General features: G+C 41.5%; 1 protein-coding gene and 1 long non-coding RNA gene across 4 annotated transcripts in view; one reads left to right on the forward strand and one right to left on the reverse strand.

Moving 5' to 3' along the window:
- LOC109634956 (ADAMTS-like protein 1) overlaps positions 1 to 18,659 on the forward strand; it is a 91,492-nt gene that overhangs the window by 20,569 nt on the left and 52,264 nt on the right. For all 3 annotated transcript variants that reach the window (XM_020095832.2, XM_020095829.2, XM_020095828.2), the window contains exon 2: positions 11,057 to 11,173. In XM_020095832.2, the coding sequence (XP_019951391.2) occupies positions 11,057 to 11,173 (117 nt within the window). The remainder of the gene's footprint in view (positions 1 to 11,056; positions 11,174 to 18,659) is intronic.
- LOC138406475 (uncharacterized) lies at positions 3,916 to 5,425 on the reverse strand. Its single transcript, XR_011239916.1, has 2 exons — positions 4,960 to 5,425; positions 3,916 to 4,122 (listed from the first exon to the last, which is right to left on the reverse strand). It is a non-coding gene; the product is annotated as an uncharacterized lncRNA (long non-coding RNA).

Raw genomic sequence — 18,659 nt, forward strand, 5'->3', positions numbered from 1 at the left:
TGCAGTTCATGAAAGTATCCGTGTTTGGGGCACTGCCACTGTCAGGTCTGCAGACTTACAATGGGGTGCTTTATTGAGTAAAGGGATAAAATTGGAGAAAGTGTCCAGATCTCAGAGTGCTACTTGACTTTTGGCCACTGAAAAACACCCGTCACCAAAATGAGTGAATGTTCAGACACACTTGCCTGATGTATTGGGAAAGATTCATATTTCTTACACTGTACATTATTTACAACCTCCCGAATGTTTCAGCAAAGTAAAAACAAAAAAGACGGCAACAGGACACAAAAGTATCTTAATTAGCCACAGCATGTCTGTTTATTTTGGAAGACTTTATAAGATGATAAATTTGAGCTTGCAGGTCACTGTGACATGAGTGATCTCAAACTCTCACTCCTACTCACATCTTGCTCTTGTGCACAGCTCAGACATAAAAGTGCACTTTGGTTGAAAATGATTATGCTGAACCAGATTAATCGCAGCTTTATCTTTTAACGGCTCCAGTAAATTTAAGTTACTTGTGTCACATCAAAAACAAATAATTTTCTAAAATGAGAAGCTAAAGGCTGAAACCTGGATAGAAAGTTGAGGGAATTTGTGGTGCGCCGCAGAACCCCCCATATAAACTGTCATCATCAATCATCCAGTGACAGTCACCTTTATGTGTGAAATTACCCTGGTGTTTTGAATCAGCCGTGCAGGAGCACACACATACTCTACAGTGAACCCGTTGGACCCCTACATTTGGAACATTTTGTTGTAATTATGCCACCCAGCTGTCAATTCTTCCACGGATTGATATGATGAAGGAGGACAGATGTTTGTATTTGTGTGTGTGTGTTTGGAGTATGTGGTAATGACTGACACTATGAAGTGAAATCCGCTGCTTGGTTCGCCCTCAAACACACTCCTCCGTCATTAATCTTCTTCTTTTTTTTGTTGCTGCTTTTGTCAGAGCGGGCGGCCTTGTGTTTCTCACACTCGCCATCACAGCACAGCTTCATTAGTGATAGAAGTCTGCGGTCACAGTTACTTAGCGCCGCAGACGGGCCGATGAATCGATCAGGCTTATGAAAAGCTGTGAGGGCGAAGTTGCCACACAGCTGCTGCAGACTCCTCTCGCTCCGTGTCTGATCGTTGGAGCGCCGCCAGCGTTGTGTTAATGTGATAGTATTCAGTGTTCACTCTCACTATGCAGAATAGGAAAGTGTTCAGTAACACTCTCATGGCTGTTTACATGAATGTAAGTGTTTTACAGTTGATTTTATACTGTTTTATTCAGCACAAGCAACATTTTCACATTAAAGGGATTCATTTCACTTGATTTTTACAAAATTTACTTTAAAGAAGTTTTAAATAAAGAAAAAATAACCTCTTCCATTTTTTAAGCCTCTGTGCCAGCGACATCAGTAGATGGAGGTGTCATGTTTCGGGTTGTCTGTCCATGTCATTCTTGTAAACACATCTCAAGATTGAGACATCAAGATGCCATGAGGTAATTTTTTGAATTTATTGAATTTGGTACGAACATTAAGTTTGGCTCACAGATGAACTGATTAGAATTTGCGGTGAAAGGTTATGGTGGCCTCATAAAATACATTTTTACCTCGGGAACACAATATTTAAGAACGCTTTTAGATAATCCTTTCTCGTTTGGCCTTTCATTGTGACTTGGACTCAAAGATGAACTGATTTGATTTCAGTGGTCAAAGGTCATGGTGACCTCATTTGAGTTTGGAAAAGAAAATGATGTGGACTGAAACTGCACTGGTTTGCAGAGGTATACAACCACAAGCCAGTGATTCTTGTTCTTTCATCTCCTCAGTTATATTTAATTTGCACAATGAGTTTTAAGTTTTTCTTGAACAAATGTGTGAGACAACATTCAATATATCAACAGCATTTATCACATAAGATGTAATATTTAAGATGTGTCATTTAATCTTGTTGCATCAGTGAAATGAATTGGCCACAAATAGAATATCATATTTTAATATGATGCTGATCCACTTGTTTTTCTCAATTCTCCACAGATATAGTGATTGTTAACATTCTCTGTTGGAAGGTAATTGATGGAGTTGCTCAGTTCTGTTTCTGAGCCCAAAGGGTCAGCAAACCAGAGGTGGAGAAGATGGATGAGTATAGGAAAACCAACTCCAGTCTCATCCCATGTGATTCTGTCATTGACCGGCCACCTGCGCTTGCCTCAATTTCACACTCTTGCATAATGTTCCCCTCCTGCGTTACATGCTGGAATCAGCCGTAACAAAGGGTCAAGGCCATCCATCATGGTCCCAAGCAGTAATCAGGTTGTGGGCGTGATGGAAGATGCACACTGGGTGGATGTCCTGCAGCAGATGTATCAAAGCTGAATCCAGGTCCAGGTCTCTCTGACATTTTTTTTTCTTTCTTCCCAAGAAAATTAGACCCCCGGGGGAATTCTGAAAATGTGATGATTCAGGAACCAAATCCATCCAACTGCTTTTCATTTCTTTCACTTACTTCTGATGGAGTACTGTTTTGGACATGTACATAGTTACAGCAGTAACAGTACAGTACAGTTGCAGAAGATGTGAACCAATTGCTGCAGCCTGTATATGCTGTATATGCTGTGACGTCCGTACATCCATTTCATCTGTACATCCATCCATCGTCCCTGAGGAGGGGACAGAGCTATCCACGCAACCCAGATAGCGTTTGTTATAATTATATCTCTAAATAGGTTAAGATTTAATTATTTTTTTTAATTCTACAGAAAATTTAAGTGGAACAAACCACTGATGCCTATGAGAGATTATTTTGCACATGATTATTACAAGTGCTTTCAAAGCAAATTGTACTATTTAAAATGTAATTATATTTATATATATGTTTGCAATAATGTCTGTTATTCCCAGGATGTTGGAACCATGCAGAATCATCAGCGCAGTGGTGTGTGTATATATAGTGTATTCAGGAAAAAACACTTTTGACTTCGTGGTCCTACAGTATGGCATTGTCACAGCTTCATGCTGTTTGCTGAGCTGTCAGAGCTCTTCTGCAGGACTTATTTAAAAACCCCACATAAAACATAATAGCAGTGGTTACCTGAGCAGAAGAAACCACATGACGTCTGTTGCAGGGATTAATTTTGGTGGTGAAGCTATTTTTGCATTGAGACTTCTCACTGCTGGCTAATGAGATGCAACAGCCTCCAAGTTTACAGCTCCATCTGTTTGGCCTGTGAGGCAGGAGAAGCCGACATTGGGTCTTCTCCCCGACGAAGCCCTGTGCCCCCACACGTGGTCAGCAGGTGGACTAACCTGTCTACTTAGCAAAAAATATGCTACTCGCAAATGTTGCAAGCTCGGACAGGTCAAGCGCTCAGGTTGCAGTCGGCTTGTGGTCAGCTCGGGAGTGAAAATATGTGATTTATAGTGAGGGCACAGCCGGTGTGAGCATTACAGTATTTGGTCTGTGTTTGCATTGCAGGCTGATACTTTTAGGTCGGGAGACGGTTGAGCAGAAAATGGCTGATGACAACTCCAGTATAAAATGATAGATGATGGCTTCTTCAGATGAGTTATCCTGTCGCCTTACACACAGAAACCATACAAAGTTATAGCGCTCAACACTGTAACTGCCGTCTGCATGGATCTGCTGCAACATTAAAACCAGCCACCAGTTTTTAAAGAGTTCCCTCTGAACCTCAGTAATGTCAGTTTACCTTATTTTATAGTGTTGGTAATTTTCCATGGCTTGACTGAGTCAAAATTACGCTGTATTTTAGTCCTTCTTTAAACTGAAGAGAGAGTAGACAATAAACCAGAGCTACTCATTTAAATCAGGAAGCAAAGATACAAAGAATAATCTGATGAAAGGAATAGAAACACACTGTCTCTATAGTGGGACAAGAAGATTGACACAATTCTCATGTAAATAGTAAATGCACTTTATTTATACAGAGTTATCGACCATTTAAAGCACTTTACAGCGGATATTCTTGATTTGGTATCTTGCCCACTTCAGAATGCAGACTTGAGGAGCTAGGAGTTGAACCATAAACCAATGACAGGCAATAACAGTTACGTCTGAGAGTTGGTGTCTTGATGACCTCTTCCTATCAGATGACGAACACAACACCTAAAGGAAGATAAGAACAGAAAGACATAAACGCAGAGGTGTAAAGTAATGAAGTACAAATACTTCATTCTGTGTACATGGGGCAGGGACTTAATCAAGGCCAGCACATTCCCCATCCATTTATTCCCTGTAAGAAATGATCCAGGTGCTCATGCAGGACCTCGGTTCAGTTCAGTCTTTATTATCTGTCTGAAATTTGGCAGCAAAACTAGATTGTGTCCAGTGGTTTTTCTCTCTGTACCAGCTCTGTGCAGGTTAACAAAAGAGGAAAACTACCCTATTTTGTTTGTCTAGAACAAAAATTTTTTTTTTTAACTTTTGTACATTTCAGAGCCTGTACTTTCTTACTTTCACTTGAGTAAAGGAGTTGAATCAGTACTTCTACTTTTACCATAGTCTTTTTTTTACAGAAGTATCTGTACTTTTACTTAAGTAAAGAATGTGTACTTTTGCCACCCCCTCATAAACACCCACTACTAATTAATCTCATAAACTAGTTTGTGTTTCTGCATTTTGTAGAGTTATCTTCACAGTGTCCTGCAGACTGAAGTCCAACCATGTGTGTCTGTTTACTTGCGTCTTCAGGAGGGCTGGACTAACGCAGCACTGATATCAGTGGTCACATGAAAGTTTTGTTGTGATGAAATGTTTGATCCTTGCAACACACCAGGCGTCATGAACACCGTCATAAAGGTTTCATTCATTAAAATTTGGAAAAATTTCCAAATAGAAGTTTTTAGCTGAACAGAGCTCCTCATAACAGACTAAAAAAACATTTAATCAAAAACTGATAATGATGATATAATGAACATTGAATGAATGAATTGTAGCTCTCACCTGCTTCTTATTTGTTTCCGTGAAGATCACATTCATTCTCCATGTGTAATATGTGGGCCCCCATGATCTTGGAAGGTGTCAAGTCTCTCGCCAAGATTAGTCCATTGACTGCTATTGTCCTTCATCTTCATCTTCATCATGCTCCTCACAAATGCCAAATCTGGAGGGTACCAATCTTTGGAGCTCCTCCTCTTCACATTTGGATATCTTTGGAAATCCTCACTATGTCTGCGCGTGCACTGGACAGACAAGATGCTGGGATGTTCTGGCGAAATGGTCAATTCCACTGCCATGGCTTTTAACAAGCAGAAGTAATCCCCTCACAACTGAGTGCATGTGCGCTAGTCTTGCATCTGATGTTTGAACAGCACTGTGCAGCCTGTAATATAGTGTCTGGAGTGGAGTGAAGAAACAGCGTGGCTGTGAGCCAAGTGCTCAGCGGTCAAAGTATTTGTGTTTAATGAGTACGCTGTCAGTGCTTTTATCACATCAACTTTCTGATGTCTGTGATAACCTTATATGAGCTTACGCACAGGTCAAAATATGGTCCTGCTACTGTTGTCCTCGTAAGAAAGATTTATTTTTTCTTCCCATTAAAGTTACAGTGTGTAGAATTTTGTGATATCTAGTGTTGAAGTTGCATGTTGCAGCTGAACACTCTTCACCTCACCCTCCCCTTCTAAACATGAAAAATAACCTGTGGCAGTTGTCATAAAAACTCAAAAAGTGTTTAGTTTGTCCAGTGTGGACTACTGTGAAAAACATGGCGGCCTCCGTAGAGAGGGTCCCCTCAATGTAAATATAAAGTATTTAAATATAAAGGGCCTTTTCTGGGGTAAAGAAAACTACAGTTCATACAATTTAGATGAAACAAACTAGTGAAAACATCATGAGGATTATTCTACATTACATTTCTGCCAATAGTTCCCTTTCACCTAAATCTTACACACTGGACCTTTAACAGCAGACATATTGCAGCTTGAAGGACCTGAGTGCACATAATGTACCAGTAAACAGAAGGAGGGACATTAACGCTGACCTGGTAAATGTGTTGGGGACAATAACAGTAGACATTAGCAAAGATAGTAAATTTGGCCACAGTGTCAAAAAAAAAGAAGGATTATTTTTTTTCATTATTAAGCAAAAGTACTTGTTGCTCTAGCACTAGACAGTATCACCAGTAATCACATTTGATGCACACATTTATCAAGCAATAAATATTTTTGCATCAGTGTGGCGGGCATAGGCTTGTATTCCTTTTCAAAGTTCAAAGGATCTGATATCGGAGTTGTGACGGGAGAGACGGCCCGATAACAAACCATTACTATCCCACGAGACACACTCAGGTGAAGGGTGTTACCACTGCAAAGAATAGGTTCATACGCAAACTAGGTGAAACCAAATATAGGAATTGGCCTCATTCAGGTGAATAATCACCTGTAATTAAATCTCATCAGACTGAGCAACTACATACATCTGTGATTTAGTTCTTTGAAAAAGGAACAGATGTTCCATGAATATACCACAAGGTGAACAGTCTATGGCCCTCCACAGGGCACAGAAGACTTGGGGGGGGGGTCCTCAAATGTGTGGTGTAAAGGGTAATGCATCCTGCTGTACAGTAAATCAATGCAGACATGAGTTTCAGCCTTCTACTTGTGCTTGGATCACCCAAGACGCTTTTAATTCCATGTGTAAACAAGATTAGCCATCATTTGACACCTTCTCTTGCATCCGCTTTAAGCTTTTAACTTGATCTGCATTATCTTCTGCACCGGTATGGTTTTTAAAATCAAATTCAACAGGTAAGGCTGCGTCAAGGACGTTCTCATGCATCATCAGGAAGGGTGTCACGCATCATTACGAGACATTAACACATGGTGGTAACAGAGCGTAAGCACATAGGGATGTGATGACAGCGCCAGGAAAAATGTTCCCCTATCGAAGGTAGATATATATTTTTTCCTCTTTTCCCTGAGGCTTCTCATTTCTTGTGCTGTTCAAGATGAGAAGTGTGGGAGCTGACGAGGGCAGAAATGGAGACAAGTTGAGCTCCTTGCCACTCTTCTACTCATGCTCGCAGGACGGGCTGCTCTTGGGAGATAAAGATCAGTAAATCAAGCTGAGAGGAATCTGGCAGAGAGGGCGGGGATAAAGTGCATCTTCAAAGGCCATCTGACGAAGAGCATAAAGATAACTAAACAATCCATCAGGAATCAGAGAATGTGATGAAAGTTGCATTTCAGCTTTATTCAGTTTCCCAGAGAGCTTAGCCATGAGCTTTGCAGGTTTCCTGTGTGAAAGTAGCCAGGGGTGTTTTTCCCCCTTTTTTTCTTAAACTGAAGGATTCTCATTGCCTGAAGCGAGCCAAGACCTTATCATGGCCTGCATGACTCTCACCTTCATCGGCCCCAAAATCCTGAAGTGGCCTTTGGTCTGTTTTGAGCAAACATTAAACTAAGATCATCATAATCCCATGGTTCCTTCACAGTGAGCGGAAAAATCCACCAGCAGATCGATGTGTGGGGGCCAGCGGCGGATGTATCAAAAGTCATCAGATGAAAAAGGGCACCTTTTTTCCGACCTCATGAAAGAGGAGCAGAGACGAAGAGGAAAAGAAGGCCGCAATGTTTCCTCCTTCAAAATGTGTTAAGTGAAAGCTCATATAAATCCCCTTGAAAGTGGATTAGCAGAAATATCTTTTCCTCTTAGGTTTCATTCAGACAGGAGCTGCTCTCGAGAAAGGGGCGTCCCTATCTAAACATTGGACGGAATCTTATTAATCAAAGGCAGCAGTTCGTGAAACATAAGTCTAAGTTTTCGCCCGGTGTGCCACGATAAAAGTCGCTCACTTTTCACAGTTTCCACCCAAACAGTGGAAGCTGGCACCACGTTGTAGGAAAGCTTAATTATAATATCACATTGGATGTTATTACTGTTGATTATGTGCTTTTGAGGACCCGACCTGCCCCAGAGTTCACTTCCTCTTCTCTTGCCTGGTTGAGACGTACTCTTTGAAATCTGACTCGCCTTGGAGGTTAATGAGTGACTGGCCTGGTTCCCTGCTTTACTTTCAGCCTTGTCCTTTGTCAAACTGACACATCCAGGATAGCTAACATTGGATTTTGGCCTCTTGTGGGTAGTTCTGTAGATGGCCCTTGGAGTTATTTCTTTCAATCACAAGCACCCGAACAAACCGAGAGTGTGTGTTTTCTTAACCCCTGTCATTTTCATTTCAATTAATCTCAAACATTGCCTGAGTGAGCACATTGTATAAACTCTAACACATTATATCCGACACAGGAAAAAGATGTACAGTGACTGTAATTCACGAGGGTCCATATAACCAATTCTCCTTGTATTGTATTGAACATATCTGCGAACTTGGGCGTAGTGTAAACTGTAATATTATTGTATATATAATAATATATTGTTATCTGTGCATGTTCATTTTCAAGCCTGTTTGAGCATAAACCTAACCATTAAAGTTGATGGGTAAAAAAATGTAATAGTGAACTAAAAGATACCAGAATGCAAAAGGTAAATAGGTAGTAATTATGTGGGGTTTTCACCTTTGGCATTTGACAATATAACAGGACAAGAGTCTCAGATAGGTGCATTTGTGCATCATTGACTGTAATACAATGCAGGTAGACATTGGTACGGAAAGTGAGTTTATCTCCTCTCGTCAATATCTTCGCTTCATAGGAATTTCACATTTCATCTAGGGAACAAGTAAAAATAATCAAGGCAGCATATAGTAGGCTACATATCATAGTATACATGCATAGCAATTAAACAATGTTCTCTGCATCCTCCACTGCCCTTATTTACATGACTGCATAACCCAGCACTGTGGCTCTCTTTGGAAATATCAAGTTCTCTGCCAGTTCCTAATGGTTAAGTCCAGTAGGGGTGTGCAGGATGCTTGGCAGTGGCACCTAACAGCAAGCTTGTTTTCTTAAAGAAACATGTTTGATAGATCCCTCTTTTAAGACTCCAGCAAGTGGGAGTTTAGCTGTCATGTACCATTAGCCTGTAGCTCAGTCCAGTTCCAGCATATCCCATGTCTTTAAGGAGGATGGATGAAGACTATGAAATGACAAGGAAATGGTTGCCAGATATGTCTGGTGTTAAGACACTAATAGTGTGTGAGAAAATAATTTCTGAGGAGAAAAAAAACCTCTTGAGAATGACACAATCGGCTTGTTCATCTCAACCGGGCCTCCATTTAGCCTTGAGCAAGGACATCTGGTCACTCAAGTGGTTTTCAGTACATCCTAGCTGACACACACACAATACACACACACACTTAATGTTCGAGTTTGACATGTTTGCTTTACCCCTGGCTTGTGGTTTTGCAACATTTTCATTTTCGGCATCGGTGGCAGAGACGACTTGCTTCAGTGCAACATTGTCAGCAAAGATCTTGTGTTGTGTTCTAACATTCATCTCAGGCTGTATTTTGACAAAGGTTTCAATGATTTGGCTTTCCATACTAAATGCATCCAAGTGTTTTGGGTTTATACTGCAGTTTGGGGGGCTGAGAAACATGCTGTACAGGATTTCCCAGTGTATTTCTCACAGGTATGAAATAATTCAATGTTATATAAATATATCCTCAGAAACAGACAAACAAAACTGTTACATTTGGCCCAACAGCTGCGACATGTGCAGATCCATGCCCAACAAAAATGTTCCTGCACATGATGATCTTTGTCATCCGAGGAGGCTTTCTCCCACATTTTACTGCAGTGACTGATGTGTTGTTGCAGATGCCTCCACAGCGTAAGTGACAGCAGCTAAGGAGTGCTGAGTGTAGGGCTTTAGACCAGATTTGATTTGTCCTCTTTAGGAGTGCACTCTGTGGGCCTTTCCCACAGAAAGGTGGTGTCAGTTTTGCTACAGTTGCCTAGTAGCGCTTTTATTTTTTTATTATTTTGCCTCACAACTAAAAATCTGCAGCCCCCTATAATGCGAAGAACGTCAAGTACCCTAAACCCTCATCCCTTGCTCTGCTTTGCTCTGCCTTGGCACAGGCCCAGCAGGCAGGCAGTTGACCTGGGTCATCACAGGGTGTTTATGACCCACAGAGAGAGCAGCTGAGGGCCCCTGCTCTGTGAATTTGTGCATCCTCGAGAATGTGGGCCCTGCTGTGCTGCTAATGGGCCCTATCCAAGATACTTCTCACCCCCTACCCATCTCCCCGAGGAGGTGGGTTACTACATCTTTTGATATCACATGTCTTATGCTGTGATTTCCTCCAGAGCCCTCGATGATTCCCCCTCATCAAGATGTGCGGTTAAGAGTACAAACCAAAGGAAAAAACATTGTGTTTAGTAAATGATTGCAGGGAAGTTTTACCACAATTTACTTGCACTTCCCACTATTGCTGTTGCTCCAGAGCATTGGTTTGGTAGATACACTATGGTCTGTACAACAAAGAAGTTGTCGAACTAGAATGGCACTCAGTAGAGTGCATACCTCCGCCAAGCCCCAACAGTCCTCTCATGAAACCACATTTAAATTGTCTAGATCCGGATTTCACAATGTTAAAGAAAGTGAAAACTATTTCTTAGATCTGCCCAAAATTAAATTGTTTTTTTCTTGGCCCATGTCCCATCCTTCCAATAAGTTTTGTAGAAATCAATTTAGCAGTTTTTGCATGATCCTTCTCACAAAACAAATCAACAAACCACCCAAACAACAGACTGACAGGGCTGAAAACCTCTTTTAGCATAAGTAATAATCAGACTTTAGAACAGGGACTTCCTCCTCTATCTGTACACTCAGTCAAATCTATACCTCAGTTATAAGCAATCAAACAAATGTTTGTTCTGCATGTACAAAACACTTTCCCTCCCTAAGTAATGTCCCACTTCAACCCAGGCTAATTATTCAATACCTCTTTCAAGCCAAACGTGAGTTTCTGTTCTTTCTTATATATATTGTTGTGTGATGAAAATTGAAAGCTTCGGAGAGAATTCTGCGTTTGCTCACACCTCCGCCCACCTGGACAATCACCAAAGGAAGTGGGTGTGATTGAGGGATTGTCTGGACCTAAAGGACACTGTTGACCCTATCTTTAATTTTCCAGGTTGCTGTGTGGGCCAATGATGGAGACGCAGTGTTCATCAGAGAATTCACTCTGATTCGACGAGACCACCTCCCCGAAGAGCCTCTCCATGACAGCAGCCAAAGGCCAGAGGACCCAGTAAGTGCCTGATCAAAAAAAAACAACACAAAAAACAACAAAACATTCACCTCGGCCTGTTTTTTAATTTCAAATGTATACCTTTATTTGAACTTTTGAAAAATAAATCAATGTGTCAGATGAAACTATATCAGCCAATACATTTACGCAACACACCACACTAGAGGAGCGAAAAGTCAACCACATTACACCTTCGTTATGGATAGAAGTGAATGATGATCGTGGGACATTGGGAGTGGAGGTGTAATCCGACTTTTGGCTGATGTAGCTGGATGTGAAGCACACACTTTACACTCACAATAACACACATACACACGCACAAATGTTGCATGTTCCAGGGTGGGGTAGGTTTTTGGCATTACATTACTCTCACTCTGTCAACACCTTTGATGAGACCTAAGTCCTGGCCCTAGAGTTTTCTTCTTTAAGCCGATCTCTCACCCAGATGTTTTATCTAATTGGGTGCGATGGAGGTTTGAGCTGCTTTTGTTACAGAAATGCTCACCTATCTCATTATACCCTTTGTGATGGGATTGGGCTTGGTCCAATTTTAGGAAATATGTGAAAGCTGATCTAAGGTGTTTGAACAATATCACACCATCGCTATCAGGAATGCTATCTTGAGGGGAAGTTTAATGTTTCTACTTGCTATGAGGGCATTGTGTATTCGAACTGACTGTACTCTGTTTCATATCGACTCCTTGGTAAGGGGAGATTTGAAAAATCATGCCCACAGGTTTCACAACTTCACGCTTGAGTAAATGACCTTTGAGGTGAGTAAATAGACTAATGAGGAGCTTTCTCCAGCCTCTGAACACTGATCAAATAGTGTCATTTCCTTTGAAAAAACAGATCTGCTTGAACTTGACTTTAAAGCAGGATCAAGAGGAATACATAAAAATTCAGATTTGCAGGATAGCATTACAGATCACTAACCCTAGCCCCATAAAGTAAAACATATTTGAAGGTGTTCAAATGCTTTTTACTTACTTTGTCATATCCCAAAATCAGACTTTAGGGAAAAAACTCATAAAGACCTATAATTAAATGTTCTACTTGAGCTTGTATGTTATTTGAATACTTACTTCTTTGCAGTTGGAAACTAATTTGGATTTCATAGTGTAATCAAGCAGCAGTGTGATTTGTGATGCTCTGATTTTTGAACTTGCATCAGCTAATTTTCAATAGGATTGTTTTATAAACCAAACATTACAGAATATATATATCTGCTCCCACATACTGTATTCATGCCAGGTTTCATGGTTGCATGGTTCTTGACATCAATACACAGGTGCAAATAAGGTGCACTGGTGGTGACAGAGCATCTGGTTTAGAATAAACATAATTTATATTGAAACGGCTATTTAACAACTAATTGTGGTGTTATGTAGCATTATGTGCTGTTAGTGTTTCTAAGCCAATGGCAGCCAGCTTCCTGGACTCATAGACTCTCATTCTGTATCTGTTAAAGATGAATCCACAGCCTGTTGGCCAAATAGTGATTTGGTACATCCTGGCAACCAGTTGGCATCCCAACATCATTATTTACAATGATTTAACAGTTTTCAGTTCTTTCAGTCAGTCAGTAACCTTGTAAAACAACTGCTAATTGGCTACATTGTCTGGCTTTATAGAAACAGGAGGGAAAAAAAGCTGGAATTTCACATTTGAAATCTGATGCAATGACAAAGACAGGAAAATTACTTTTTCAACATTTTCAAAGTCAGAGAGAGAATTATTTGCTGGTGAACTGAAGTTTTCTCATATTTATTTGAATGAAGGCACAGAAGAAGTGACTAACTAAACTGTGTGTCATTTTGTTGCATGTATCAAGCTAACATGTCTTCAAAGGAGCAGACTCGCAGGAGCCACACGACTGATTCCTTTCGGCACTCAGCTGGTTTCGGTCTCTGTGCGTCTGCAGCCCTGTTCTATGTTGGATCTTTGTTCAATATTAAACTTGATCTCCAGCCAAGACAAGCGCAGCTTAATTAGCAAGAAACCCAGGATGTAGATCTCAAACTGTATTCACTTTTTCTTGTTTGACTTCATGAGCATGTGCCAGGGTCGGTCGGTGGGCAATAGGACTGACCTCCCCAGCACCCTTTACCCTATCCCCCATGAGGGCCACAGATGAATTGTTCTCTCTGAAGGAAAGTGTTTTTCCTGGCAGCCCCACCACGAGCTCTGTCGATGGAATTGTGCTGTCTAAAGCAGCTAAGGCCTAACCTACCTTTCTAAATTAATCCATATTTATTTTGTGATGGCAAGTATGCACTGGAGACCTTCAAGAATGTCAGCAATCATAAACATATTAAATAAGTTTATTGGGTTGGGAAGTTTCTGAATCGAAATGTGAGGGGGGTCTGATGGCTGAAATGTTGGCGGCTGAGTCCGAGCAAGTCTTTTTTTCCCCCTGTAACAACTGAATGAGAAAGAGTGTAAAGATAAACAGAAAAGCTGCTCATAAATCTAGCTACAAGTATCCCCACTCATTGTTTGGCCATGAATGAATTTTTCCAGCATGTTCGTTTGATCTGCTGCAGAGAGGCAGCGCTAACTCAGTCAAAACCTGCAAAAGATGTCATAAAGTGATGATAAACACTTTGCTAAGTTTGTTAAATTATCAGATGTGTTGTCATATGGGACTCCTCTGCATTAAAATGTCTGAAAATGACTAGACCTATTATGTATTGAGTTGAGTTTAGTGTACAATGTCCCAAATGTTTCCAGGAGTGTTAAAAGCTAGAGGAATCTGTCAAGGTAATGGTCCATTTGATTTGGTAGCTGCACAATGGCTACATATTCCCTTTTGTGCGTGTGTCATGGTTGTTGTTGGGCTTGGTTAGAACTGACGATATATTCTAACTGGTTGAAGGACAGGTCTGGATCTTAAGTTATCAGAGAAACAAGCAGAGGAAACATTAGCAGCGGTGCGGCTTATAGCCTCAATGAGACGTCCCTCTCTTTGCACACTGATTTTTATTCAGTGTTTTTTACTGGCTTGAATCACTGGGTATATTTGTTTTGGAGAGAGGGAGACCTGTACAGATGATTTGGCTCCTGGTAAAGACCTCCCCAGCGATTAACACTAAAAGAATCTCTACAGGAAGAAGCTGACGGCAACTTTCTTGATCCCACACTACCTCACAACATCACCAAACTCCGATTTTATATTATTGATTTGACACAGAGTCTCCTGGTGGCAGAAAACTGCAGACTGCCATAAACTATGGAGAGAGAAGTAAACGTATTGTTTACCTCTGGAAAATTGAAACCTAAAAGGTTAAAGTGGAGTTTGAAACTCAATCTTTTGTTCCAAATGCGACACATAGGTGGCAGCTTCAGCTTAACCTCGAGCTGAGAGAATGGAGAAATTGAAAAAGGGAGGAGGACCGAGGACAAGTGTTGGACACTACTAATGATTTTCAGAAAGTGAAATGGAGATACATAGAAAGAAAGGGAAACAATCTTTGGACAAAAGATGAATAGAAAGAGAGACACACCACATCAGCTGCTGTCTTGCTGATTTTCTGCTTCTTTAGATTATTTGACCACTTTGTGGTACACCCCTTTTTGCACCATAGACTGTATAGTAGAGCTGACGTGTCTCCACTTCCTCCATCGTGTCTCTATGGATCCAGAGTCTGCGCAGATGCATGAGGATGAAGCTGCACTCAACCAATCATGAGTCAGTCTCAGCTGTCAATCATGACAATTCAACCTGTTTTTATAGCATGAAATAACTAATTAAAACCAAACTTACTGGAAAAATGTACTGGAACAAACACCAGTGTGACAAAACTACCTTAAGTGACAAAAACCCTGTTTGTGAAAAATGTATTTGCTGTGTACTTTGAGTTTTGAATTTGGAGAATGTCCCATCCACTAACATGGAGGAGGCTGGATTTATGGCCAATACTGAGGCCAGCCACCAGATGGCAATCAGAGCTTTTTGTGCAGCTGAATATAAGGTTGATGAGAGTTTAATACTAAAATGATTTTCTAATAAAGGCTTAAAGGCTTTGTACAGTATAGGTGAAACTGCAAAGTTGGGAGATAATTCGCTGGGGCTTGGTCACTCTGTGGGATACCTTTCCCCTTTCATGTCGTCATCCGATCAGTCGTCATGTAATAAATATTATAAGTGCATTTTAAATGTAAAAAAAAAAACATTAACTCGCATACTTGAACCTTACTTGTGCTCTGATTTGTAAAAATCTATTTACCCTAAATAAAGAAGTGATTATACAAAAACTATTTATGTAGATGCACTATGGACTAAAAGAATAGACAGAGTGTCATAATTAGTTCCTTTGCCCTGCAATCCACTTCATGCTGCACTTAGGGTCAGACTGCTCTGATTGCTGCTGTGTGGCACATTCTCTGTCAACCACGCCAATAGCAGCCAGGATATTATGGGTTGTGACAGTTAAGTGCTGGTAATGGCAGTCATTAGAGCCCCACTCTACAGTAAAGACCTGAGGCCTGATGTGAGGACACTTCCAATTTGCCTGTCTTTACACGTTTCATGGAATGGCCCTTCATCCTCTTGCACTTGTTTTGTTTTCTCACCTTTTCTCCCTCGCGTTCGTCTGGATGTTTTGTTAGACGTCACTTCCTCTCTGCCCTGTGCCTCTCTCACTATCACATGCCGAGCAATCCAGGCCTTAATGTTTTTACTTGCTCAATTGCACTTCAGGCAGCTATAGTCAGGGGCAGTTTTTTCCCCCTTTTTCAAAACCTTGAGGCTGAGCAAGTGTCAAGACGGTTCAGGGTGTTGGGGTTCGGAGTAATTGGGGTTGGGCGAGTGGGGCCAAGGGCCAGTCGGGTCGTCAATCAGGGGCAGCACTCGGCAGCAGCAGCTCACAGACAGAGAAGCCCATTGCTCAGCTGCACGCTAACTTGGCAGCTGTGTTTTGCATGTCGCGCCAGGTGGAGAGGGCAACAGTCTTGCACAATTGAACACTTCATTTATCTTCATTAAAAGGATGGGCATGTTAGTTTTGGCAGTCAGAGAGGATGTTTGGCCTCAAGTTGTTTTCTATTACGTGCTGTGCCCCCTGGTGTTAACAACAATTCAAGTTAAAACTTTAACTTTTGCTTCCTCCCCTTGGAGTTTTTGGCCACTGGCAGTGCTATTGAGCATGGTTTTTAAGAGTAGGTCCCAGTGTTTGCTCGTATCTCTTGCATGTGCACATGGTTTCACGCGATTTACAGTTTGTGGCTTCAACGTGTGGCTTAGAAACATAGTAATGAGCCAAAAAAGCAAGGAAGTAGAAGATTATTCAGCAGGTAAACATGGACGGTGTTTGTACAAGGAAAGGATATGAGAATAAACCGCAGGTTTTTTCAAATTCTTCCAAACTAATCAGCTCTGTAAATGTAAAATAAGGAAGGAAATAGACTTCTTAAATACACACACCATGTTTTGCTGAGAAACAGTGAATGTTGACACAACTTCATAAAAATACCACACGTCACTTTTCGAAGGGATCGTTCGACACTTTGGGAAATAAGCTTCTTTGCAGTCTAACCCTGAACTTTACAATTAATATGCAGCTGGATCTAGCAGATGGTTTGCTTAGCTTTGCAAATTTCTAAAAGGAGAACAGCAATGTGTGAATGACTTGAAAAGTTTTACGAGGATTATCGGCCAAACTGTTTCTTGAACACATCGTAGAGTCTTGTGTGACTGTTGTGGATGCAAAAATAGTTCCCAGTGGGTTATGTGAATGTTAAACTGGTTTGTCTAAAGCTGTGGTTCCATGACTTGCACATGCATACGTCTGAAATGGTGGGGGCTCTCCAGCTCTGCATGAGGATGTTTCTCGCCTAGCATGAGAAGAGAGGAATGACTTGCAGTTAGCCCAACCCAAACACTGCAACTGCCCAAATGCTCCTTCATGGTCAACATTGAATTCGTATATGGAAACGGACGGAGCCTTCTGTCAGTTCTCTGCATTCATGCTGTCAGTATTTGTGCACATGTTCTGAAAGCTTACGGAAACAGCAGTGTAGCCAAAGCGAGATGACTATAAGACTGAATGAAGACATTTCAACAATGATGGATCTTTTTGAGAAGACTCTTGAATAGAAACCTCAGGCATCTATATTGATGTTGCTTCACCCAGGCTCACACACAAACTGAAGCAAACCACTTAACTACTTAAAAAGAATAGTTGTCTTTTTGTGTCTCATATTGATTTATAACCCTTCAATACACGACAGATAGGGACACAGCACTCATCTCTATCCAGTCTTACACAATGTGTTCCATCACTATCTTTTGAAATTATAGCTCTGGCTCATGATTATTCATCGGACTTGTTTACTTCAGAGAAGTTACCCTCTGGATCAGTCCACACAGCACTGACAGGGACTGAGTTGTTTGGAAACACTGCCTCAGTGTGAAGCTGCTCCTGCTGTAGCTGTATTGGAAAACCTTGGGTCCAAACAGAGAGTTAATAACTGCTTTTGTGACGCCAGCTACAGCCGCCATGAATGTCGGTGTTTGTTTTTGCATAGCCAGCAATCTGAAAGATACCCCGACTCTGTTGAAAGTTGTTTTGCGAGACAGGCCAGGACAAGACTTTGAGAGAAATGATGTCCCTTGTGCTTTTAAAACGAGAAAAAGAAAGGACTGAACAGGCGAGCGGTGAATTGAGAGACTTCTGCCTTGTTGACTTGTTCGCTTTGGCTGGCTGACTGGCGTTTGGCACATGCGAGTGCTGTTTGGAGCTTTGGCTCCAGTGCTCTTGAAGAAAGTGCTGAGTGCTGGTGAATGTGGTGTAAAGCCACGTGGCTTTGGACTGTGGATCTTTCTCTCACCCCTGTGTTTGTTCCATCAACATATGTGTTCAGTAAAGCTTTGGCCCTCACACTGCCACAGAGAGTATCTCCCCTGACTTGATGTGGTCTCACACCAGTGCACTGTGGGTACTGGAGTGGTGCTGCTGAGGTAATACCACCAGGGACAAGACCTCACCACAACACCCACATAACAAATGTGGGTGTGTATGAATGCATGCAGCCAGTAGTGTGTGTTGCTGGCTACTGTTGTGTGTACACTCCCCTCTGCAGAGACACTTGCACAGCGAAACCTTCACGTTATTACATAGTTGTTTGTATTTGCATGCTAGCTTGTGCATATACTGTGCCGTGCAATATGGGAACCCATGTGCTTGTGATTACTGCGCCTTTGGCATTCAACACTATCACATGTCGCCTTGCTCATGCACAGCATCCAAAACTATGTCTTTGATTAATGCTCCCTATCTCCACTTCCTCCCCTGTCATCCCTGCGCTCCTCTCTTCTCACTTCCTGCAGTATCTTCTCCTCCTCAGCGTGTGAAAGCACGCACGCACTTTGTCGCAGACTGATTGATTTCTAATTGTTTACATTGCAGGTTGCACTCCCTGTTGCAGATGTTTATCTTCGAGTCCATGTTCGGCGTGCATTCACACAGGCATGCACAGACACAAA

Source organism: Paralichthys olivaceus, chromosome 22 (genome assembly GCF_024713975.1).
Source record: "Paralichthys olivaceus isolate ysfri-2021 chromosome 22, ASM2471397v2, whole genome shotgun sequence".
In the NCBI taxonomy this organism is placed as follows: Eukaryota; Metazoa; Chordata; class Actinopteri; order Pleuronectiformes; family Paralichthyidae; genus Paralichthys; species Paralichthys olivaceus.